Below are 25,578 nucleotides of genomic sequence, written 5' to 3'. Positions count from 1 at the left end.
TCCTGTGCTGCGCAGAGACTGCACAAAATCAGTTTGTACAGCTCTGCTACACATGCGTTCACACACTTGCACAGCGAAAATAAACTCCCCCTATAGTCGGCGACCATCTGATCGCAGGACAGCAAAACACGCTGATTAGCGATCAGATCTGAATTATTCCCTATATTTCCGTTGACTTTATCTCCATCCAAGGCTTAGTAAATAGACCCCTATATCCAAAGAACAAATCACAGTTGAGATTTACTGTATGTCATATCTAAAGTAAGTAAAGAAGCGACATAGGTATAAAACATATACATAAGCCAGAAAGATAAAGCCGTAGTTTTATGTAATCTTCTAAAATGGAGGTGTGGCCAAAAGCAACCAATAAGATTTTAGCTGTGACTTACCTACCACATTCTCAAAAGTAATAACTAACTTGTTAGAAGTTTTAGTAAATCTACTTCAAATTTCCAGTCACATGATACAAGCCAATTTATTCAAGTGGGCTATCATTTATTTGTACTTCTCGTAATAACTTATTAAATCAGGATAAAAAAAAAGATGATGTATAAATATATCACCAGATCTATACTCGTAGTTCATACCATATCATTCAATACCACAAATGTAGTGCACACCACTGCTTCAACAACATAAAAAGTTATACAGTCCAATAATTGGTTGCTAAGTGATTAGAAAGCAAAAGAAAAAAATGCAACCCAGAGCATTTGACCAAAAAACTACTGTACTGTTTTCTTTACAGAAGCTGATAAAGGCTATTTGCAAACCAGTCTATTTATATATTTATATATATTTTTGTTTATTTAAAAAAAAAATGAAAACCAAAAAAAAAAAAACGCCAAACGATTTCTCCAGTTTTTTTTATGTAGTCTTTGGGTGTTTTCCATGAAGACTAGGTCCAGGGTTCCAATATCTTCATTTAGTCAGTAACTTTAATCAATGTCATTAAGACGAACTAAAAAAAATAAAATTAAAAATCAGAAACGAAAAATCCATCTTCACCACGATGTTGTTGGAACGACCAAGGCCAGCAGTAATGTTAAGGAAGAGGACGATGCGGAAATGTTATGTAATGTTGCTTGCGCGCTTGTTACCTTCACTGCAGTAAAGAGAAGAAAAACAGCGTCAGGTACAGTACAAACCTAGAGTCACAAAGCGTGGATAAAATGTGGTTGAGGGTAATTGCTACAATCACAGGAAAACAGGTCGTTTCTCTTGACCACCCCTCCCCCTCCGATTCTCTTTTTTTACAAGCTCCTCATTTTTGTCCATAAAATAATGGACCATAAAAACTACAGCCACAATAGTAAGTGGTGAAGGACTGAATGAGACTGTTGAAACCCAATTACTCATGTACAATAATGGAGATCCAGTTAGGATCCTGGTGAATGGGATCACTGCAGTCAAAATGTTGACGCCGGAATCCTGACACACCTTGGAATGCCAGCGACGGCATCACATCATGGTACACAACAGCGGTGATGAGATTCCGACCACCGGGATCCCACACAATTGTCTGCCGGTCCGCCGGAGAGGTAAGCCGGGTGGGAGGGGGTTGTTAGGTTTAGGCTGCAGGTGTGTGTGTGTGTGTGTGTGTGTGTGGGGGGAGGGATAACGGTTTGGGTTAGGCTGCGTGGAGGGAGGTTAGGGTAAGGCCACCCCGGGATGATTTAGGGTCAGACATTTGTGGGAGGTAGGGTTTAGGCTGTGGGAAGAGGGGGGGGGGGGTTAGGTTAAGGCCACCCCGGGATGAGTTAGGGTCAGGCATTCGTGGAAGGTAGGGTAAGGTTTAGGCTGTGGGAAGGGGGGGGGGGTAAGGTTCAGGCACCACCACAGAGGGCTAGGGTTAGGCTGCAGTGGGGAGGGTTATGTTTAGGCTATGGGAAGGGAGAGATAAGGGGCCATGGGGAAAGGTAAGTATACTTACCCCCCCTTCCTGTCGGGATTCTGTTGGGATGCCGCGGTCGATATTTCCAACACAACCCCAATAATGGCAATGAATTCAAAGTTTCTCTAATGTCTACCCACCACTTATTGTGTTACTATATGTATGCATGTCTTTGTGTGTCTATGTGTATGTATGTGGCGTGTAGTGGAAGATACATTTGGTAGTGACCAATATTAGTGTAGTGGGTGACCCAATAAAATCACTCATAGTTGTCTATCGCATAAAGGGAAGGATTCCAAGAAACTGTTAATGATGCTTTTGTTAGAGTCCAATTATGCCACGCAGAAACACATATGCCATAGCATCCCCACACTCTTGATGTAGCTATGTGGGGTCCCCCATGTATGTAAGTGGGCCACTGGGTTGACTGTCTGTCCCAGCTGCAGTGTTGTTATTATGGCACTGGATGTGATCTGCAGATGGAGCAGCATTTATTGAAATGTTTCATTTAACTCACTCATCAGTTAGCATCAAACTTGTCACAACTTTTTCTGTTGAAAAGTTTTTCACTGGACACTGTGTAACACCAGGGCTGTGATGTACTGCAGGACCTGCCTACTCTACACAAGTCTACTCTATCCGTAGCTTCATGGTGGATATATTAAAATTATGTAGCTCAATCTGCTAAAACAGTGGGTGGATTCCTGTACCCACAGAATACCCATGAAACGAATGGCTGGTGCAGTAAACTCAGTAGAATGCTATCAGGTGAATGTTTTTTGTGATCTCGGCTATTAAATGATATCTGTAAGTCTCATTCATCAACCGGCTGAATGACACAACAAGTCGGGACTAATTTACATGTGTAAAACAAAATGATCTATTAGAGTAATTTGCCCGTGTTTACTGGGGACTCTAGAACAATTTATATTAAGGCACGATGTGAATGTAAGGCAACATTTACTGCAGGACATTCTTAGCTCACTGAGTAATACATAATGTGCGTTTAGCATATTCAGATGTATGCGTATAATAAGTGGTGTCTCATTGGATTAATGAAGTCAGAGTAATGCAGCTGCTGTGTAACCGGAAAGTCAAGTGATATATTTAAAGACATAAAATGAAAACTAATCAAGCTCTATACAGTAGTTTAATTGCAGGGGTGTGTGTATAAATAAATACACATATTATAAGGGCACGGTCGTGCCCTTATATTAAGGCTGAATCGAACAAACGGAATTCTCCCATAGGGAACTTCTGAGATGGGGGCATGGTGTTTGAGGGGCTACACCTCAAAACTGATTGGACGTACCGAGCTGAAATTTGGCATGGACGTGTAGAATCGTCACCCGCTGGTGCATGCCAAATTTCAGGGCAAAATAATAAAAAATGAGGAATTGAGAGTAAGCTAAAGTTCCAACTGTCAGTTTTTTTCTGCCACTCCCTCTGTGGCTTTTTGACATGGTTTTCCTATAGAATGAATGAGGATTTTTTTGGGAAGGCATAACTCAGGATAGAGGACGAATTAAGACCTGGGGTTTGTTTTATTAGATAGATCTTGCCCCAGTGTAGTGCCTTTTGGGGTTGTGGTTTTTCAAAAAGTTATAGTTTTTTTTTAATTAAGTAAAATATGCCCCATTTTAAAGATAGGGCTTTTCAATTTGTTGCGCCTGCGCAGTGGCCGCCAGCAGGGGGTGAACATAGATGAGCTTGTCAAGTTGTGCACGAGGAGAGCGCGGGAAGCAGTGTCTCGTGCATGACGAGGACAGCTGCAGGCGGCGGGAGGACGAGAAGGAGGGAGCCTCTACAAGACCCGGAGGAGATCGCGGGACGTGAGCGACGGAGGGAGCCTTACTGGGGGAGGAGAACGACGGAGCAGTCACACGGAGAGAGCCGGGTCCCCTTCAGGAGTGTCAGCGGGAGGAGATAGCCGCAGCTCGGAGGAAGCCGGGAGCGTCGGCAGGATGTATGCCATCCTTTCTTATTTTTCTTATACTTCTCCCGCCCTGTTGTGTCCGCCCGCCCGGCCGCCCTGCTGTGTCCGCCCGCCCGGCCGCCCTGCTGTGTCCGTCCCCCGCCTGCCCGCCCGGCCGTGTCCGCCCGGCCTGCTGTGTCCGTCCTCCGATGCTGTGCCCGCCCTGCTGTGCCCGGCCGCCCGCCCGCCCTGCTGTGTCCGCCCGTCCTGCCGTGTCCGTCCTCCGCCCTCCCTGCTGTCTACGCCCATCCCCCCCCGCCCTCCCTGCTGTCTACGCCCACCCCCCCCGCCCTCCCTGCTGTCTACGCCCACCCCCCCGCCCTCCCTGCTGTCTACGCCCATCCCCCCCCGCCCTCCCTGCTGTCTACGCCCATCCCCCCCCGCCCTCCCTGCTGTCTACGCCCATCCCCCCCCCGCCCTCCCTGCTGTCTACGCCCATCCCCCCCCGCCCTCCCTGCTGTCTACGCCCTCCCTGCTGTCTACGCCCACCCCCCCCGCCCTCCCAGCTGTCTACGCCCACCCCCCCGCCCTCCCAGCTGTCTACGCCCATCCCCCCCCGCCCTCCCTGCTGTCTACGCCCATCCCCCCCCGCCCTCCCTGCTGTCTACGCCCATCCCCCCCCGCCCTCCCTGCTGTCAACGCCCATCCCCCCCGCCCTCCCTGCTGTCTACGCCCATCCCCCCCGCCCTCCCTGCTGTCTACGCCCATCCCCCCCGCCCTCCCTGCTGTCTACGCCCATCCCCCCCGCCCTCCCTGCTGTCTACGCCCATCCCCCCCCGCCCTCCCTGCTGTGTACGCCCACCCCCCCGCCCTCCCTGCTGTCTACGCCCACCCCCCCGCCCTCCCTGCTGTGTACGCCCACCCCCCCCGCCCTCCCTGCTGTGTCCGCCCATCCCCCCCGCTCTCCCTGCTGTGTACGCCCATCCCCCCGCCCTCCCTGCTGTGTCCGCCCATCCCCCCCGCCCTCCCTGCTGTGTACGCCCATCCCCCCGCCCTCCCTGCTGTGTACTCCCACCCCCCCCCCGCCCTCCCTGCTGTGTACGCCCACCCCCCCGCCCACCCTGCTGTGTCCGCCCATCCCCCCCCGCCCTCCCTGCTGTGTCAGCCCATCCCCCCCCCGCCCTCCCTGCTGTGTCCGCCCATCCCCCCGCCCTCCCTGCTGTGTACGCCCACCCCCCCGCCCTCCCTGCTGTGTATGCCCGCCCTCCCTGCTGTGTCCGCCCACCCCCCCGCCCTCCCTGCTGTGTCCGCCCACCCCCCCCGCCCTCCCTGCTGTGTCCGCCCATCCCCCCCGCCCTCCCTGCTGTGTCCGCCCATCCCCCCCCGCCCTCCCTGCTGTGTCCGCCCATCCCCTCCGCCCTCCCTGCTGTGTACGCCCATCCCCCCCGCCCTCCCTGCTGTGTCCGTCCACCCCCCCCCGCCCTCCCTGCTGTGTCCGTCCATCCCCCCCCCGCCCTCCCTGCTGTGTCCGTCCATCCCCCCCGCCCTCCCTGCTGTGTCCGTCCATCCCCCCCGCCCTCCCTGCTGTGTCCGTCCATCCCCCCCGCCCTCCCTGCTGTGTCCGTCCATATCCCTGCTGTGTCCGTCCACCCCCCCCGCCCTCCCTGCTGTATCCGTCCATCCCCCCCCGCCTTCCCTGCTGTGTCCGTCCATCCCCCCCGCCCTCCCTGCTGTGTCCGTCCATCCCCCCCCCGCCCTCCCTGCTGTGTCCGTCCATCCCCCCCCGCCCTCCCTGCTGTGTCCGTCCATCCCCCCCCGCCCTCCCTGCTGTGTCCGTCCATCCCCCCCCCGCCCTCCCTGCTGTTTCCGTCCACCCCCCCCCCGCCCTCCCTGCTGTGTCCGTCCATCCCCCCCGCCCTCCCTGCTGTGTCCGTCCATCCCCCCCGCCCTCCCTGCTGTGTCCGTCCATCCCCCCCCGCCCTCCCTGCTGTGTCCGTCCATCCCCCCCCGCCCTCCCTGCTGTGTCCGTCCATCCCCCCCGCCCTCCCTGCTGTGTCCGTCCATCCCCCCCGCCCTCCCTGCTGTGTCCGTCCATCCCCCCCCGCTCTCCCTGCTGTGTCCGTCCATCCTCCCCCGCCCTCCCTGCTGTGTCCGTCCATCCCCCCCGCCCTCCCTGCTGTGTCCGTCCATCCCCCCCGCCCTCCCTGCTGTGTCCGTCCATCCCCCCCCGCCCTCCCTGCTGTGTCCGCCCATCCCCCCCGCCCTCCCTGCTGTGTCCGTCCATCCCCCCCCCGCCCTCCCTGCTGTGTCCGTCCATCCCCCCCCTGCCCTCCCTGCTGTGTCCGTCCATCCCCCCCGCCCTCCCTGCTGTGTCCGTCCATCCCCCCCTGCCCTCCCATCCCCCCCGCCCTCCCTGCTGTGTCCGTCCATCCCCCCCGCCGCCCTCCCTGCTGTGTCCGTCCATCCCCCCCGCCGCCCTCCCTGCTGTGTCCGTCCATCCCCCCCGCCCTCCCTGCTGTGTCCGTCCATCCCTCCCCGCCGTCCCCAGACGCATCACCTGACACTCACACGGACCTGACACACACGCACACATTCACACGCAGCGCCTGACACACACAGACGCGCAGCGCCTGACACACACAGACGCGCAGCGCCTGACACACACAGACGCGCAGCGCCTGACACACACAGACGCGCAGCGCCTGACACACACAGACGCGCAGCGCCTGACACACACAGACGCGCAGCGCCTGACACACACAGACGCGCAGCGCCTGACACACACAGACGCGCAGCGCCTGACACACACAGACGCAGCACCTGACACACACACACACGCAGCACCTGACACACACACACACGCAGCACCTGACACACACACGCAGTACCTGACACACACACGCAGCACCTGACACACACACGCAGCACCTGACACACACACGCAGCACCTGACACACACACTCACGCACCTGACACATGCACTCACACGCAGCACCTGACATACTCACACGCAGCACCTTACACACACACACACACATGCAGCACCTGACACACACACGCAGCACCTGACACACGCAGACATGCAGCACCTGACACACGCAGACACGCAGCACCTGACACACGCAGACACGCAGCACTTGACATGCAGCACCTGACACACACACACGCAGCACCTGACACACACACACACACACACACAGCACCTGACATTCAGACATGCAGCGCCTGACACATACACACACGCAGACATGCAGCGCCTGACATGCAGCACCTGACAGACACACACACAGACATGCAGCACCTGACACACACACACACAAATATGCAGCACTTGACACACCCACACACATACAGACATGCAGCACCTGACACACACACAGGCAGCACCTGACACACACACACAGACGCAGCACATGACACTCACACGGACCTGACACACGCACACACTCACACGCAGCACCTGACACACACACACAGACGTGCAGCGCCTGACACACACAGACGCGCAGCGCCTGACACACACAGGCACGCAGCACCTGACACACACACACAGACGCGCAGCACCTGACACACACACACACACACACAGACGCGCAGCACCTGACACAGACGCGCAGCGCCTGACACACACACACAGACGCGCAGCGCCTGACACACACACACAGACGCGCAGCGCCTGACACACAGACGCGCAGCGCCTGACAGACACAGACACGCAGCGCCTGACACACGCAGCGCCTGACAGACACGCGCACTCACACGCAGCACCTGACAGACACGCGCACACGCACTCACACGCAGCACCTGACAGACTGGCGCACACGCACTCACACGCAGCGCCTGACAAACACGCGCACTCACACGCAGCGCCTGACACACACGCGCACTCACAGGCAGCGCCTGACACGCACACACACTCACACGCAGCGCCTAACACACTCACACGCAGCGCCTGACACGCACATACTAGTGATGAGTGGGTTCGGTTCGTCGGAATCCGGACCCCCCGAACTTCACCCCTTTTACACGAGGCAGGTTCGAACCTTCCCGCCTTGCTCGGCTAACCCAAGCGCGCCCGAACGTCATCATCCCGCTGTCGGATTCTCACGAGATTCGGATGTCTGCATTCGTGGAAAGGGGTCCCATGTGTAAACATGGGACCCCTTTCAGTCCGTCTGGTCCGGGTGTTCGGTTTGTTGTTTTGCCAAGTACGTGGATTTAATCTGGAACCTGGATCAGGTGAGTATAATTATCTTTTATTTTCAGGTACCCGTGGATTCTACTTGGAGAAGAGGACCGACTGCTTCGTGTCAACATAGGTAAGTATGTGTGTCGGCAGGTGTGAAATAAAGTTATACTTTCACGGTGTCTGTGTCCTGTTTTTATTTGGGTATTTTTTTTCCAGTAGAACTACAGGTACCAGCGGGCCCGTTTTTCTCCCGCATGCTGGTACTTGTGGTTCTCAAAGTACCAGCTTGCGGGGGAGGCTTGCTGGGACTTGTAGTACTACTGGAAAAAACAATATTCTTTCAATTTTCTCAAGGATATCAGCCTCCCATCCGCAGCCCTTGGATGGGGGGGACAGCCTCGGGCTTCACCCTTGGCCCTTGGGTGGCTGGGGGGGGGGACCCCTTGATTGAAGGGGTCCCCACTCCCCCAGGGTACCCCGGCCAGGGGTGACTAGTTGGATATTTAATGCCACGGCCGCAGGGCACTGTATAAAAGTGACCCCCGGCTGTGGCATTATCTGTCCAGCTAGTGGAGCCCGATGCTGGTGTAAAAAATACGGGGGTCCCCTACTCTTTTTGTCCCCCGTATTTTTTGCACCAGCACCAGGCGCAGAGCCCGGTGCTGGTTTTAAAAATACGGGGGATCCCCTGTCCGTTTTCCCCCCGGATTTTTAGAACCAGGACCGGCTCGAAGAGCCCGAGGCTGGTTATGCTTTGGAGGGGGGACCCCACGCAATTTTTTTTTCCGGGTTTTTTACATTCCATTTAAAAAAATAATAATCTTTTAAAAAATATATAAATAATACTTGTGCCTCCAAAAAAGACAAACCAAGTACCTAATCCCTTCTAATATAGATATGCTATTACCAAAAAAACAACAACTTTTATTTATTAGATTCCGCCTGCAAAGTGTGACGGATTGAAAATGACGAATTTACTGTTTAAAAGCACTGTTGTCGAATTTACAAACTTCAATTGAATATACTTTTGTCGAATTGCTGCATTTGTACCATTGCAGAAAAGTCGAATTTGTCAAATGACGAATTTTAAAAAGTCGAATTTTGAAAGCCTGTAAGAATAGGCCCCGCCCCCTTCTTCACATCAGCCGTCCCCTTGTACCCCTGTACCTTGCTCTCTCCTGTCTGTGCTCTCTCCCGTCTGTAGGACTAGGCCCCGCCCCCTTCTTACCCTCCAGTGACTGCTCTCTCCTGACAAGTGGACCAGGCCTGCCCCCTACACGCTGCTGGTGTCTTCATTGTTACTTGGTCTGGAGCTCCGTTGGGGAGAGAACTCACGTGAGCTCATTAAGAATGAGGAACTGGGATGTGCACCTGGCACACACGCACACACGCAGCACCTGACACACACACACGCACACACGCAGCACCTGACACACACGCAGCACCTGACACACACGCAGACACGCAGCACCTGACACACACACACACACGCAGCACCTGACACACACACACAGCACCTGACACACACACACGCAGCACCTGACACACACACACACACACACACGCAGCACCTGACACACACACACGCAGCACCTGACACACACACACGCAGACATGCAGCGCCTGACACACACATGCAGCACCTGACAGACACGCACACACAAAGACACGCAGCACCTGACACACACGCAGCATTTGACACACACACGCAGACACGCAGCACCTGACACACAGACATGCAGCGCCTGACACACGCAGACATGCAGCACCTGGCACACACATGCAGCACCTGAAAGACACACACACACACACACACACAGACATGCAGCACCTGACACACCCACACACACAGACATGCAGCACCTGACACACCCACACACACAGACATGCAGCACCTGACACACCCACACACATACAGACATGCAGCACCTGACACACACACAGGCAGCACCTGACACATATATACATGTGGCATTTAACGCACGCACGCACAGCACCTGACACACAATCATATACACACGCAGCACCTGCTACTCACACATATATACACATGCAGCACCTGCCACTCCCACATACATGAACAGCACCTAACACACACATATATACATGCAGCACCTGACACACACATACACGCGCAGCACCTGACATTCGCACACATGCAGATGCGACACCTGACACAAACACATACACTCTCAACACCTGACACCCACGTGGCAGCTGACGCATACAAATGAAGCCCCTGAGATACACACATATACACGTGCAGCACCTGAGACACACACACACACATGTATGTACACGCGCGGCTCCAGGCACACACATACGTACACGCGCGGCACCTGACACACACACACACACACACGTACATACACGTGTGGCACCTGACACACACACACGTATGCACACGCGTGGCTCCTGACACACATACACACATGTACGTACACGCGCGGCTCCTGACACATACACATATATGTACGTACACGCGCGGTTCCTGACACCCACACACATGGACATGCGCGGCTCCTGGCACACACACACGTACACGTGCGGCACCTGACACATACACGCGTGTACGTACACACATGCACAGCACCTGACATACACATGTAGGTACGCGCCACCTGACACACACACACGTACACGCACGACACCTGACACACGTACGTACACGCACGGCACCTGACACACACGTACGTGCACGCACGGCACCTGACGCACACGTACATACTAGTGATGAGTGGGTTCGGTTCGTCGGAATCCGAACCCCCCGAACTTCACCCATTTTACACGGGTCCGAGGCAGGTTCGAACCTTCCCGCCTCGCTCGGCTAACCCGAGCGCGCCCGAACGTTGTCATCCCGCTGTCGGATTCTCGCGAGATTCGGATGTCTGCATTCGTGGACATGGGACCCCTTTCAGTCCGTCTGGTCCGTGTGTTCGGTTTGTTGTTTTGCCAAGTACGTGGATTTAATCTGGAACCTGGATCAGGTGAGTATAATTTATCTTTTATTTTCAGTTACCCGTGGATTCTACTTGGAGAAGAGGACCGACTGCTTCGTGTCAACATAGGTAAGTATGTGTGTGTCGGCAGGTGTGAAATAAAGTTATACTTTCACGGTGTCTGTGTCCTGTTTTTATTTGGGTATTTTTTTCCCAGTAGAACTACAGGTACCAGCGGTCCCGTTTTTCTCCAGCATGCTGGTACTTGTGGTTCTCAAAGTACCCGCTTGCGGGGGAGGCTTGCTGGGACTTGTAGTACTACTGGAAAAAACAATATTCTTTCAATTTTCTCAAGGCTATCAGCCTCCCATCCGCAGCCCTTTTATGGGGGGGACAGCCTCGGGCTTCACCCCTGGCCCTTGGGTGGCTGGGGGGGGGGACCCCTTGATTGAAGGGGTCCCCACTCCCCCAGGGTACCCGGGCCAGGGGTGACTAGTTGGATATTTAATGCCACGGCCGCAGGGCACTGTATAAAAGTGACCCCCGGCTGTGGCATTATCTGTCCAGCTAGTGGAGCCCGATGCTGGTGTAAAAAATAAGGAGGACCCCTACTCTTTTTGTCCCCCGTATTTTTTGCACCAGGCGCAGAGCCTGGTGCTGGTTTTAAAAATACGTGGGATCCCCTGTCCGTTTTTCCCCCGGATTTTTAGAACCAGGACCGGCTCGAAGAGCCCGAGGCTGGTTATGCTTTAAGGGGGGACTCCACGCAATTTTTTTACGGGTTTTTCACATTCCATTTAAAAAATAATAATAATCTTTTAAAAAATATATAAATAATACTTGTGCCTCCAAAAAAGACAAACTAAGTACCTAATCCCTTCTAATATAAATAGATATGATATTACCAAAAAAGAAAACTGCAAAAAAAACATGTTTTTACATTTTTTTATTAGATTCCGCCAGCAAAGTGTGGCGGATTGAAAATGACGAATTTACTGTTTAAAAGCACTGTTGTCGAATTTACAAACTTCAATTGAATATACTTTTGTCGAATTGCCGCATTTGTACCATTGCAGAAAAGTCGAATTTGTCAAATGTCGAATTTTTAAAAAAATCGAATTTTGAAAGCCTGTAAGAATAGGCCCCGCCCCCTTCTTCACATCAGCCGTCCCCTTGTACCCCTGTACCTTGCTCTCTCCTGTCTGTGCTCTCTCCCGTCTGTAGGACTAGGCCCCGCCCCCTTCTTACCCTCCAGTGACTGCTCTCTCCTGACAAGTGGACCAGGCATGCCCCTACACGCTGCTGGTGTCTTCATTGTTACTTGGTCTGGAGCTCCGTTGGGAAGAGAACTCACGTGAGCTCATTAAGAATGAGGAACTGGGATGCTTTAATTTTATTGTGAGTAGTGTAGTGTGGTGATGTAGTATGTTGTATGGGGGGTATAGTGTAATTATGAAGTGCAGCATATGGGAGGGCTATAGCATAGTGATGTAGTGTGGCATATGGGGGGTGGTAGCGCATAGGCGTGCGTACAGGGGGTGCCTGGTGCGCACAGGCACTCCCTAATGTCCAGCATCGCTGCACGCCACGCTTGCTGTAGCACAGTGATCACTGAGTGTGTGATCGGTGGAGCCTAGCCTGCAGCTCATTTCCGTACCTCCCACCACCGATGCGCCCGCCCCCCCTCTGCCTGCTGCTAATACTATGCTGAGTGCATTAGTTGGCGGCCTCACTGGGGGGACTGGCGTCACCTTGCAATGTGACTTGGTGATGTCCGCCCATGCTCTCCTCCCGCCCACCTGTGCTTTCCTCCCGCTGCGGTCTCTCAGTCCTAGTGTGCCGCGGCCGCCACACCACTGGGGACTGGGAGCCGTCGGCAGACACATTCTGCTGAGACTTACTTGTCAGTGCGGGTACCGGACGGCAGGCGGCGGGTGGGAGGGCAGACGGGGAGCAGGTGTCACAAGGAGTGTGTGGGTAACTAATTCACAATACTTCCGCTCAACGTGGCACTGCTGGTCCTTCATCTCCCATGTCTCTTCACCAGGTGGCGGGCGGCCCGGAAATTAAGTGATGTGTTGTGCAGCAGTCAGTGTGAAGTGACTGTGAGTAACACTGGTGGTGCTGATGATGCTGCTGCAGAATCGGGAAGCAATTAATTCATAAATATAATGTACTCTATCAATGTATTATACATACATAAACATGGACATACGTGTATTTGTGTATACATGTATATACATGAGTGTGTGTGTGTGTGTGTGTGTGTGTGTGTGTGTGTATATATATATATATATATATGACTTGGGGTTTGTTTTATTAGATAGAGCATGTCCCAGTGAAGTGCCTTTTGGGGTTGTGGTTTTTCAGAAAGTTACAGGTTTTTTTTAATTAAGAGAAATATGCCCCATTAGAGATCGGGCATTTCAATTTGTTGCGCCTGCACAGTGGCCGCCAGCAGGGGGTGTATTAGAGTGCCTTCACTTGAGAGCCGCAATATGGCCGCCTTCTCCCCGGTTATTCTGTAAATAGGAAAATAACCTCACAGGTTCACATAGGGCAGAGTTGCCACCACTAGTGCAGGGCTGTAACGTACAGTACTAAGGAAAAGCCATATACTAAAGCGGCACGGTGACCTCACCCCTCTCAGAGACACCAGGGCGCAGCACACTGTACGGGGTACACTTGGTACACACACCTGTTAGCTCAGGGCAGCACTATAGGACCCTCCTGTAATGCTGTGCTGGAGGCGTGTAGTGATCAGGGCACTGGGAGACTGGCTGGCTGGTCTCCGTCTCTGCTGCCTATAGAACTTCCACCTCTGTTATATATCAGGGCTGCTCTCCTGTGTGTTCTCTTCCTCTCCTACTTCACACTGGAACTAGCCGCCCAGAGAACGAGAGGGCAGCGGCTGACATCAGAGAGGGTGCAGCAATCTGTGTGGGCAGAGCCCCTCACAGCAAGGTGTCCTTTTGCTGTGCCCCATGTAATCACTGTGATCCATACAGACTCTCACCCTGGTAAGCTCTCTATTTATTATTTATTTTTGTACACTGCAGCATGCTCGAGGGAAGGGAGCAGGCACCCCCCCACCCCACCGCCACTACTCCTCCGCCAGCATCACTGCCGAGCCGGTCAGTGTTCCGGTGGCAATGAGCAGTAGGCAGCCACCAGCAACAACAGCCAGGAAGCTGTTACTCCCGGCAGCAGTAGCGTCAAGCTGCAATTCAGCCAGCGGCACGATGATCCGGGAGACAGTGGCAGCACAGGGAAGCAGTACCCCCTCCAATCGCAGCACCAACCTGGAGACTGAGGCAGCAACCCACCCCCAGCAGCAGCACCACCCTGATGATAGGTAAGATGCATTTTGGTGTCACAAGAAGGTGGCCGGAGTAGTGGCTGGCTGTGGTCACACCCCGGGCAAAAGTGATAGTGATTTCAGTGTTCCCTTGCGCGGGGATTGGATGTGTAGATGTATGAAGGCTATGTTTGTATAGATGTGAGCGGCAGTGTGCGGATGTATGAGAGCGGCAATGTACAGCTGTATGAGTGCGATGGTGTGCGGCTGTAAGAGTGCGATGGTGTGCGGCTGTAAGAGTGCGATGGTGTGCGGCTGTAAGAGTGCAATGGTGTGCGGCTGTAAGAGTGCAATGGTGTGCGGCTGTAAGAGTGCGGCAGTGTGCGGCTGTAAGAGTGCGGCAGTGTGCGGATGTATGAGAGCGGGGTTGTACGGATGTATGAGAGCGGCAGTGTATGGATGTATGAGAGCAGCAGTGTACAGTTGTGTGAGAGCGGCAGTGTATGGATGGCAGCATCATGGGGAGGGATGTCAGAATGCTGTTATAGGGTTCCTAATACAAAATGGAATCCGTATAGTGGGCGGGGCTGCACCATGGCACCACGTTGGGCTTGATGGGCAGGTAGTGCGGCAAGCACACCCAAATTGGCGTCTGACGTCGCCCGCAGTCCACACTGTTGTGAGGAGTCAGAGTTAATTTTGACTGTGTAGTGTACTCACAGAGGACCTACCGCCCGTCCCCTCCTCGCATCTGAGCAGCAGGTCAGTCTCTTATTTTCTTTTTAATCAGGAGAGGCCGAGTGAACTCTGAGCAGGGGGGCAGAGCTACATGGGACCCAGAGGGGCTGCTGTGCTGTCAGAGAGGAAGAGAGAGATGAAGCTACTGCAGATCCCCAGCTGATTGTGAGGTGCCGGGTTGAAGGGTGATGTGATCACCCTTCTCCCTCGCTGCAGCTGGGGACCGCATCTAGGCTTCCTCCATCGAGTGCATGCGGCGCAGCAGTGGGCGGCGTGTAATGAGTTTGTCTGACTCATTATACTGCTGCCTGTTGTGGACACCTCCGTCCGTACGGACTGGTGTACATGCCCAGCACAGAGGTGACAGTGTTGGTAGAAGTGCTGCCCAGCTCTGACCCTGCAGGCCTCCCTGATCTGGCTGCGGCCGCTGCTGCTGTGGCCTGAAACCCCTGCCGGTCCCCTCCATAGACTTCCGCCTGGCCAGCGCTGAGGTACTAGGGGTAGCCCAGCTGCGGGAAGGGTATGTCTCTGGCTTTCTCTCCGGCAGGGGAAGGTGACAGCGGCGGAGGAAGTGCTGCCCACCTCAGACACTACAGGCCTCCCCGATCCAGCTGCGGCCACAGCTGATGCTGCCAGAACCCCCTGCTGGTCTCCTTTGTTGACTGCCGCATGGCCAGTGCTGAAGTACTGGGGGTAAGCCAGCTACGGGAAGAGTGTCTCTGCCTCTGGCTCTCTCTCTCTGGCAGGGGAAGGAAGGGCTGATTCTCTGGCACAACAGGGAGGGCTGGGCTGCAGGAACACAGCACTGGAAGAAACAGGAGGCCGAACTCATGACCAAAAAGTGAGCAGTGCAGTGATCAGCCCCCTAGTCTTTCCCTCTCTCTGGGTGCAGAGCTGTATTCTACAGAGAGAGCTGGGATGGGAAGAAGGGGAACGGCACTTGACATACACATACACGCGCAACCTGACACACACATACACGTGCGGCACCTGACACACACACACGTAGCATCAGACACAATAAAATAAACATGCAGCACCTGACCCACACATACACGCGCAACACCTGACACACACACATATACACGTGCGGCACCTGACACACACACGTAGCATCAGACACAATTAAATAAACATGCAGCACCTGACACATGCATATACACGCAGCACCTGACACATACATATACAGTGATCGCAAAATACGCGCTATAGCGCGTTTTTACGCGCTACAGGAAGAGACGTACCCGGTTTTAAAAAATGAGCGGGTCCCATAGGACGCGCTGTGTATCACTGCACCAATAGGAGACTCTGTCTTCCCATCCAATCACCGCCGCGCCTCCTCATCCAATCGCCGCCGCATCTCTCTATCCGCATGCACCCAGAAGGCCCCGCCCCCTACACCGCGCACACACATCACACCGGGGGCAAGATGCTCCGCTGAAGCTGGTCTTCTATAAGTCCTCTTGTGGCGGTGCGGCCCGCCTCCCCCCCCCCGATCACCCGCTGGAGCCTCAAGGGAGCCGGACAGAGTGAGGACGCCCCCCCCCCGCCGATCACCCGCTGGAGCTTCACGGAGCCGGACAGAGTGAGGACGCCCCCCCCCCGCCGATCACCCGCTGGAGCTTCACGGGAGCCGGACAGACAGTGAGGACGGCTCTGCGGCGCGCTACACACTGTGCTGCGGGGATGTTGAACGCCGGTGACCGGGGACTGTGCTTGCTGTGCGGAGGGGTGAGCTGGACTTGCGGTGGCGGCTGGGGGGCTGCTCATATCGGTGGGATGGCGGAGATGGGGGCTGCATGGCGCCTGCAAACATGTGTTAAACGCAACATTTTTGTGGTATGGAGTGGGGGTGAGGCGAGAGGGTGACAGTGCTGCTGGTCTCTGCAGCATACAGGACCCTTGATACAACCACTGGATTCGAGTCATGCTGCCTGTAATTTATGTGCTGACTGATCAACTTCAGTGACACTCACTGTGCTGGCTGCCTTTGTTGGTTACTGCTGGTTGCTGTTGGTTACTGCTGGTTACTGTAAAGGCAGCCAGCACAGTGAGTGTCACTGAAGTTGATCAGTCAGCACATAAATTACAGGCAGCATGACTCAAATCCAGTGGTTGTACCAAGTGTCCGAAGTCGTCGTCAGGATGTTGGCATTTAGTATACCGACACCAGCATCCCGATCGCAGCAAAGCCGACAAGAGTGACGAGTGCAGAGGGTACCCTAACCTCCCACCCCTAACCCTCCGTTTCCCGCAGCCTAAACCTAACCCACCCCCTTAGTGCCTAACACTTATACCCCCCCCCCTCTGCAGCCTAACCCTCCCCAACACCATATCCTAACCCCCCCCCCCCTTCCCACCCGCACGCTAAACCAGTGGCGGCAGTGCATACTTCCCTTCAGGATCCTGACTGTCAGGATATCGTTGCCGGGATCCTGATCACCTCTGGATGCCAGTGTTGGTATTGTGGCTGCTGTCAGGATTCCGGCATCGGTATTACGGCTGCTGGGATCCCGACAGCCAGGATCCTGAATGCATACTTCCGATATGATAACAGCCCAGCAGCATTGTCACCCTCCCTCCCCCACAACACTTTTGTAGTGTCTAAATCCAGTCTGGGGCTCTATTATAGCGGCACCATAAAGCCATTACATATAGAAAATGTATTATTTAATAATGTTGTCCTGTTTTTTAATCATATAATTGTTAAGTGCTCTACCTGGCGCAATGTGAATAACGTGCTCTGCCTGGCGCAATGTGAATAACGTGCTATACCTGGCGCAATGTGTATAACGTGCTCTACCTGGTGCAATGTGTGGCGCAATGTGTATAACGTGCTCTACCTGGTGCAATGTGTGGCGCAATGTGTATAACGTGCTCTACCTGGTGCAATGTGTGGCGCAATGTGTATAACGTGCTCTACCTGGTGCAATGTGTGGCGCAATGTGTATAACGTGCTCTACCTGGTGCAATGTGTGGTGCAATGTGAATAACGTGCTCTCCTTGGCTCAGTGTGTATAGGAGGTTCTACCTGGTGCAATGTGTATAAGCGGCACTACTGTGTGGAATAATGTGAATTGGTACTATTATGTGACCACGCCCCTACCCCACGAAGCTACGCCCCTAAAAAATTCCAGCGCGCCTTCGGCGCGCACTGTCACAGTTTTCAGTCTCAGTGCGGGAGAACCAATTCTCTTTCTGCCACAAGGTCACCAAAATGTCTAAGTACATCTAAAGTGCGGGGTGTCCTGTATGCTACACAGCCCAGCAGCATCGTCACCCCATCCTCCCCCTTGCACCCCTTTTGTAGTGTCCAAATCAAGTTTGTGTTTTTATGTTTGAATCATTAATAAGACTAATTAAAACCTTCATTCCGATGGGACCCAGAAAAGGACAAGTAGGACCCCAATTTTTAAAAGTGAGGGGTCCCTGGGACCCACTTTTTTTTGGTCTTAGCGCGATCACTGCATATACACGCACACCATCAGACACACACATACACATGCAGCACCTTACTCACACACACATAGACACGTGTAGTACCTGACGCACACACATGTACACGCGCAGCACCTGACGCACACTCATGTACACACGCAGCACCTGACGCACACTCATGTACACGCGCAGCACCTAATGCACACTCATGTACACACGCAGCACCCGACGCACACTCATGTACACGCGCAGCACCTAATGCACACTCATGTACACGCGCAGCACCTGATGCACACATGTACACGCGCAGCACCTGACACAGACATACGTATTCATGCACAGCACCAGACCTACCCTTGTACACACGCGGAGCATCTGATACTCACACACATATACACCCGCAACACCTGACACACATACACGTGCGGCAGCTGACGCATACACACGCACCATCAGACATACTCGTATATACACGCAGCACCTGACACACATACACACACACACAGGAGCTGATACACAGGCAGCACCTGACACACACACACATATACACGTGCAGCACCTGACACCACGCACTCACACGTACAAGCAATGCATTTCACGCCTACCTCCAGCCTCAGTCACAGGCTGCTGCCGCCTACCCCCCTCCCTGCATCAGCTGCAAAGGCAGCAAAATATTTTGACCAAAGTCTAAAGGCCCATACACATTAAACGATGTCGCTCTGTGAGCGACATCATCTAATGTTTCCCCCGGCCGGCCGGCGGCCAACTGTACACGCTGAGCGATATGACCGCTCATATCGCTCAGTGACGTCACGCCCCCGCCAGCCCTGCATGAAGGTCGTGGACGACAGTCCACATCCTTCATGCATGACCTACCGACAGCGACGATTGTTGCCGACCCGCGGGGCCGCGCATCGTTCGTCGCTGGCGGCATACACACTTAACGATAAAACGAGCGACATCGCTCAAAGAGGGGGAAAATGAGCGACGTTGCTCATTAAATCGTTAAGTGTGTATGGACCTTAAACAATTCGGTTTGGTTAATAAAATAATTTTGCACAGAACAGTGATGTTATACGAACATTTTCATTAAACATTTAAAAAATCAAATGTTTATTCTTACAGTGAAATTTTACATTTCTGAATAAAAAGAATAAATTTAAAAAAAGCGATGAAATTCCATAGACAAAAAACCTTACGGTTTCACATGTCCCATTAAGGCTTCTTAGACATGATCGAAATTTCAGAAACCTGTTGTAACTCTTCCACTCAAACTCCAAAAAGCAATGAAATTCCGATCATTAAGGCTGACGCCTTAATGGACGTGTTCCTTGCGCAATACAGATATGGTATGCCATCACAGCCTGTGGGTAAGTGCAGATTCAGCACTCTCACAGAGTGAGATTGCTGTCACTCACACAATGGTGGAGCTGCTAATTCACAGATTTGTGTGCTCATTGGAATACACACATGCAGTCTATGCAACTGAAGGTCTGAGCGGAAGACAAAGCTGCTCAGATGAGGTAAGAGTGTTGTTGATTGGAGGGAGGAGAGCGGTGTGGATGGGGGAACAGAAGTGTGTGGATAGAGTTGAACACTAAGCAGCACTGATGGGGGGGACAAAGAAACACGGGGTAATTCAGACCGCAGCAGCAGCAATCGCAGTCTGAATTAGTTTGTGAGGTGCGCACGTGCAATGGCCGCACTGTGCGTGCGTACCCCAGGAGCCCAGTGAGATGCTATCAGCATCTCACTGGCTGCGATCACCCTGCCTGATTGATAGGCAGAGGTGGTTGCGGGGAAGGAGGGGGGCGTGCAAACAGCGTTAGCATGCCATTGGCAGGGCATGGTCTGCACAACGGAGGCGTTTCCAGACCACTGGGGGGTGGGCTGTAGCGGTTATCCCCCTGCCTAGAGCACATGATCCACGAAATTTACCTTCAGGATGTCAGCTACATGAATGGGGTAAGAGTGGTGTGGATAGGGGGTAGATTAAGCAGCAAGTATGGGAAGGGAGACAGAGCGGTGCAGATGGGTTGAAAACACTGGCATGGATGGGTAGAAAACTGGTGCAGATGGGAGAGAAAATAGTGTGCCATGTACTGAAGGAGGCAGAGTGACGTTGAAGAAGGAAACACTGAGCAGCACAGAGAAGGAAACGGTGGTACAGACAAGGCACAGGTGGGGAAAGACAGATGGTGCAGATAAGTTAGTACAGACTAGCACAGATGGGAGAACACAGCAGTAGGGATTGGGGAAGACAGGGCAGCATGGGGGTGTATAGGGGAAGTAAGTGTAGATGCATAGACCGTAGATAGGGTATTATAGTTTTAGCAATTAACCAAGATGTTTGAGGGAGCTAAATGTGTATACTATGTGAGATGGATGTATGGAGTCAGAAGGATGTTGTAACAAGGTGGGATGGTTGTGGTGACCGAATGGGATGGTTGTGGGCACTGTGTGGGATGGGAGCACCACAAAACTGCTCAGACCTTCAGTTGCATAGACTGCATGTGTGTATTCCAATGAGCACACAAATCTGTGAATTAGCAGCTCCACCATTGTGTGAGTGACAGCAATCTCACTCTGTGAGAGTGCTGAATCTGCACTTACCCACAGGCTGTGATGGCATACCATATCTGTATTGCGCAAGGAACACGTCCATTAAGGCGTCAGCCTTAATGATCGGAATTTCATTGCTTTTTGGAGTTTGAGTGGAAGAGTTACAACAGGTTTCTGAAATTTCGATCATGTCTAAGAAGCCTTAATGGGACATGTGAAACCGTAAGGTTTTTTGTCTATGGAATATATATATATATATATATATATACACACACACACACACACACACACACACACACACACACATATATATATATATGTATATATATACACACATAATACACACACACACACACACACACACACACACACAGTATAAACTTTGCTTCATCTTCCGCAGATCAGAAAGGACAATGCGAGACCAATTATCATGTGGCTGGATGCCATAGGACCAATATTACTGCGCGACTGGATCCCATAGGACCAACATTGCCATGTGACTGGATCTGATAGGACCAACATCACCACGTGACTGGATCTCATAGGACCAACATCACCACGTGACTGGATCTCATATGACCAACAATACCATGTGACCGGATCTCAAAGGACCAACATTGACATGTGACTGGATACCAAAAGACCCACCATTACTGTGTGGCTGGATCCCATAGACCCACCATTATTGTGGAACTGGATCCCATAGACCCACCATCGCTGTGTGACTGGATCCCATAGACCCACCATTACTGTGTGACTGGATCCCATAGACCCACCATTACTGTGTGACTGGATCCCGTAGACCCAAGATTACAGTGTGGCAGGATTCCAGAGACCCAAAATTACCATAAGAGTGAATTACATAGCCCCAACATTACATTGTGACTAGATCCCAAAGACCCAACATTACATTGTGACTAGATCCCAAAGACCCAACATTACAGTGTGACTGGATCCCATATTTTTATTTATTCACTCGCTTAAGGAAGTAAGGTGGCGGGAGTTGAAGGGGTGGATGGATAGCATTATAGTTACAGTATATTTTGATAAGGTAAGTACTTTAGTACTCTATATAATGTTACCATTGTTTTAAGTAAAGTACTTCAAGTCCTTAAGTATAAAGAGGGTAAATAATATACTATTATTTTGATTATTATTATTATTATTATTATTATTATTTACTGTTGTTTGGGACACAAACAGATTACCTGAATGAAAGGGAACTCTGATTTGGGAACTGGCTGTTCCATCTCCACCTTCACTGACCGCTCGGACTTCTATGATATAAACACCGGAATCAGGAAGCAGGACTGCAGCTGATGTTGTCTGTGTCTGAATGACTTGGTTGTTGCTGTGACCTTCTTGTCTCAACATGACCTATGGATTAAGAAATGGAACAATTGCCTGTTATGGCTTAATTCACAGGTAGAACACCAAATTGGAGACTTAAACAGGAGCCGCCGAACTGTGACCTTTCAGAAACTCACTAAAAGCTTCAATATAAACAGCGAAAATAAAATCTCTTGTACAGAGAATGATGGGAATTCCACTGTGCCCAAGCTTCACACTGCGAAATAGAGCAATCGCAACCAAATAAATCACATTTCTCATATAATGTAAACACTAATATGCTGGATCCTCCAGTAACTCTCCCTCTCTCCTTTGTGCGGTATTATAACACCTGGTTACATCATTTTATCCCCCGCCACTGGCTGCTAAGCGCACATCTGCTTCTCTATGTTTCCTGTCCCGTCATAGCGGGTAATTCAGACAGGATCGCTGCTATGCATTTTCGCACATGGGGCGATCAGGTCTGTACTGTGCGTGCACGTGGGCATCGGTGCATAGCGATGGGATAGTGCGAAAAAAGCAATCGCACGGGCGATCGCAAGGTGACTGACAGGAAGAGGCCGGTTGTGGGTGGCAATTGACCGTTTTAAAGGAGTTTCCGGGAAAACGCAGGAGGGACCAGGCTTTTGGAGGAGGGTTTCTGACGTCAGCTCCAGCCCCGTTCATCGCGGCGGCTGAGTAAGTCCTGGGCTGAGTAGAAACTGCACAAACTGATGTTTGTGCAGTTCTGCTACAAATGCGATCGCACACCTACACACACACCATACTCTCCCCGTGTAGGCTGTGACTACCTGATCGCAGGGATGCAAAAAACGCACCCTAGCGACCAGGTCTGAATTACCACCATAGTTGTTAATGGAGGCGTGCTCCACCTCCCATAGCGCATGACAGAAATGAAATAGCCATTCAAGATAACAATATATATTCTACTCCCTTTTATAGGGAGAAGATTCAAAATTTGCGCCAAAGTTACATTATGTGTGGCGCTTGTCCCTTTAAAATATGGCTGAGAGCAGTGCACGCCTTCCTATTGTAGCTGCCACTGTAGCTGCAGCCAGAGCAGGGGAGCAGGCCAGAGACCACAGAATTGCGGGCACTTGGGGACTCCTCTCCTGCTGCCCTGACCTGGACCACAGAGCTGCCGAACCCGGTAAGTGAACGCCAGTGGGGTCTATTCATGAAGCAGTGAAAAAGGTGGAGAAGTGAGCCAGTGGAAAAGTTGCCCATGGCAACCAATCAGCATTGAAGTATCATTTATAATTTGCATACTATAAAATTGTTTGGATCAGCTGATTGGTTGCCATGGGCAACTTCTCCACTGGCTCACTTCTCCACTCTTTTCACTTCTTCATGAATAGACCCCGTGCGCTGTGACAATATAACACTGACAAGTACGCAGTGAGTGAATGTGCCAGCCTGCACATGCACAAAATAAGCCCCTCTTTAATGCAAGAGTGACATCACTGGCCCCCTACCATAATTTCTGTTCTGCTCCTGGATTTAACAGTTTGTTATAATAATATATGATGAAAAATGTTTTATAAACACTGAAAATTGGAATATCTATTTAAAGCGACGAGGAAAGGTGTCTGCAGTATCGGTACACATCACTGTAGTGTGAATCCTTAGAGGATAACAGTAATTTGCAGCTTTTGAAAACTCCAAATTGCAAAGAAATTGCAAAGAAATGTGTCGTTTACATGTTTAAATGGAGACGAAGATGAGCATGGCAATGATATCATTATTGGAATCATTTAGTTAAAATCTACTTTGCTGCATAGTCTTTGGGCCTAATTCAGACCTGATCGTAGGAGCAAAATTGTTCTTTAATGGGCAAAACCAGGTGCAGTGCAGGAGGAGGGGGGGGGGCAGATGTAACATGTGCAGAGGGAGTTAGATTTGGGTGTGGTGTGTTCAAACTGAAATCTAAATTGCAGTGTAAAGATAAAACGGCCAGTATTTACCCTGCACAGAGACAATATAACCCACCTACAGTAAATCTAAATCTATCTGCACATGTTACATCTGCCCCCCTTGCAGGGCCGGTGTAAGGTTTCTCGGCACCCTAGGCAAAATGCCTATTGCATGTGCCCCCCCCCCCCCCCTTCCTGAAAATCAGACAAAAAAATATAGGGCCCAATTCAGACCTGATCGTTAGGCAGCGATTTTTGCACTGCTGCGATCGGATAGTCGCCGCCTACAGGGGGAGTGTATTTTAGCTGTGCAAGTGTGCGATCGCATGTGTAGCAGAGCTGTACAAACTGATTTTGTGCAGTCTCTGCGCAGCCCAGGACTTACTCAGCCGCTGCGATCACATCAGCCTGTCCGGGACCGGAATTGACGTCAGACACCCGCCCTGCAAATGCTTGGACACGCCTGCGTTTTTCCAGACACTCCCAGAAAACGGTCAGTTGCCACCCACAAACGCTTTCTTCCTGTCAATCTCCTTGCAAACGCCCGTGCGAATGGATCCTTCGCACAAACCCATCGCTGAGCGGGAGATCCGCTTTATACCCATGTCACGCACCTGTGCATTGCGGTGCATGCGCATGCGCAGTTTATAACCTGATCACCCGCTGTGCAGAAAACGCAGCCTAGCCATCAGGTCTGAATTAGCCCCTAAATGTGAAAAGCCCACTAGACGTGACATTTTGTGGCAAGCTGCAGCAGTCAGGTGGGTTACACAGCACTTATCCATATTACACTGACATCAGTGCCGTGCTGGCTGCTAACAGTTGGGTGGCCGTAGCATCCCTGCAATCGCGGAAGGCAAGGGCGGGTAAAAAGCGGGATGCCAATGCGGGAGGCGGACAAAAAGCGGGAGGTGGGAACAGCTAAAAAGCGGGATGCAATCATGATAGGCGGGGGCAGGTATAAAGCTGGCATATGGGGGGTACATTCTGGGCACATTTCCTATAATAGGAGATGTGTTCAGGTTCCTGTCTTTTAAGTTTACAAACTTTTTTTTTAAATAACCAAATTGCTGTAGGTTATGTTATAATGTTACTCCTGGCATTACTGTGTGTGTAGAATTTGTTGTAATTGTGGCCATTGGTTCAATAAAGGAACATACTTTCATGTGAGTGCTCAGACATTTCCTTCATTACACTACATTGCAAACTTGTTGCAATAATACAGCCATATATTTTTTTAGAGTTCACTACCCTCTTAAACATGGTGTTATTAGTTATCAATACATTACAGGGTTAGGTGTAGAGGGGGGGGGGGGGGGTGAATCAATCTATTTGAGCTTAGTTC

General features: G+C 52.0%; 1 protein-coding gene across 2 annotated transcripts in view; it reads right to left on the bottom strand.

Annotated features, from left to right (window-relative positions):
* Positions 1–474: 474 nt before the first annotated feature.
* The window catches only part of CNTN5 (contactin 5), a 2,165,994-nt gene continuing 2,140,890 nt past the window's right edge, over positions 475–25,578 (bottom strand). For both annotated transcript variants that reach the window (XM_063951497.1, XM_063951498.1), the window contains 2 exons: positions 22,179–22,347; positions 475–1,102 (listed from right to left, as the gene is read on the bottom strand). In XM_063951497.1, the coding sequence (XP_063807567.1) occupies positions 1,002–1,102; positions 22,179–22,347 (270 nt within the window). In that variant the 3' untranslated portion in view covers positions 475–1,001. The remainder of the gene's footprint in view (positions 1,103–22,178; positions 22,348–25,578) is intronic.

The sequence above is a fragment of the Pseudophryne corroboree genome, chromosome 2 (genome assembly GCF_028390025.1).
Source record: "Pseudophryne corroboree isolate aPseCor3 chromosome 2, aPseCor3.hap2, whole genome shotgun sequence".
NCBI lineage: Eukaryota > Metazoa > Chordata > Amphibia > Anura > Myobatrachidae > Pseudophryne > Pseudophryne corroboree.
This window is presented reverse-complemented; position numbering and strand designations above follow the sequence as displayed.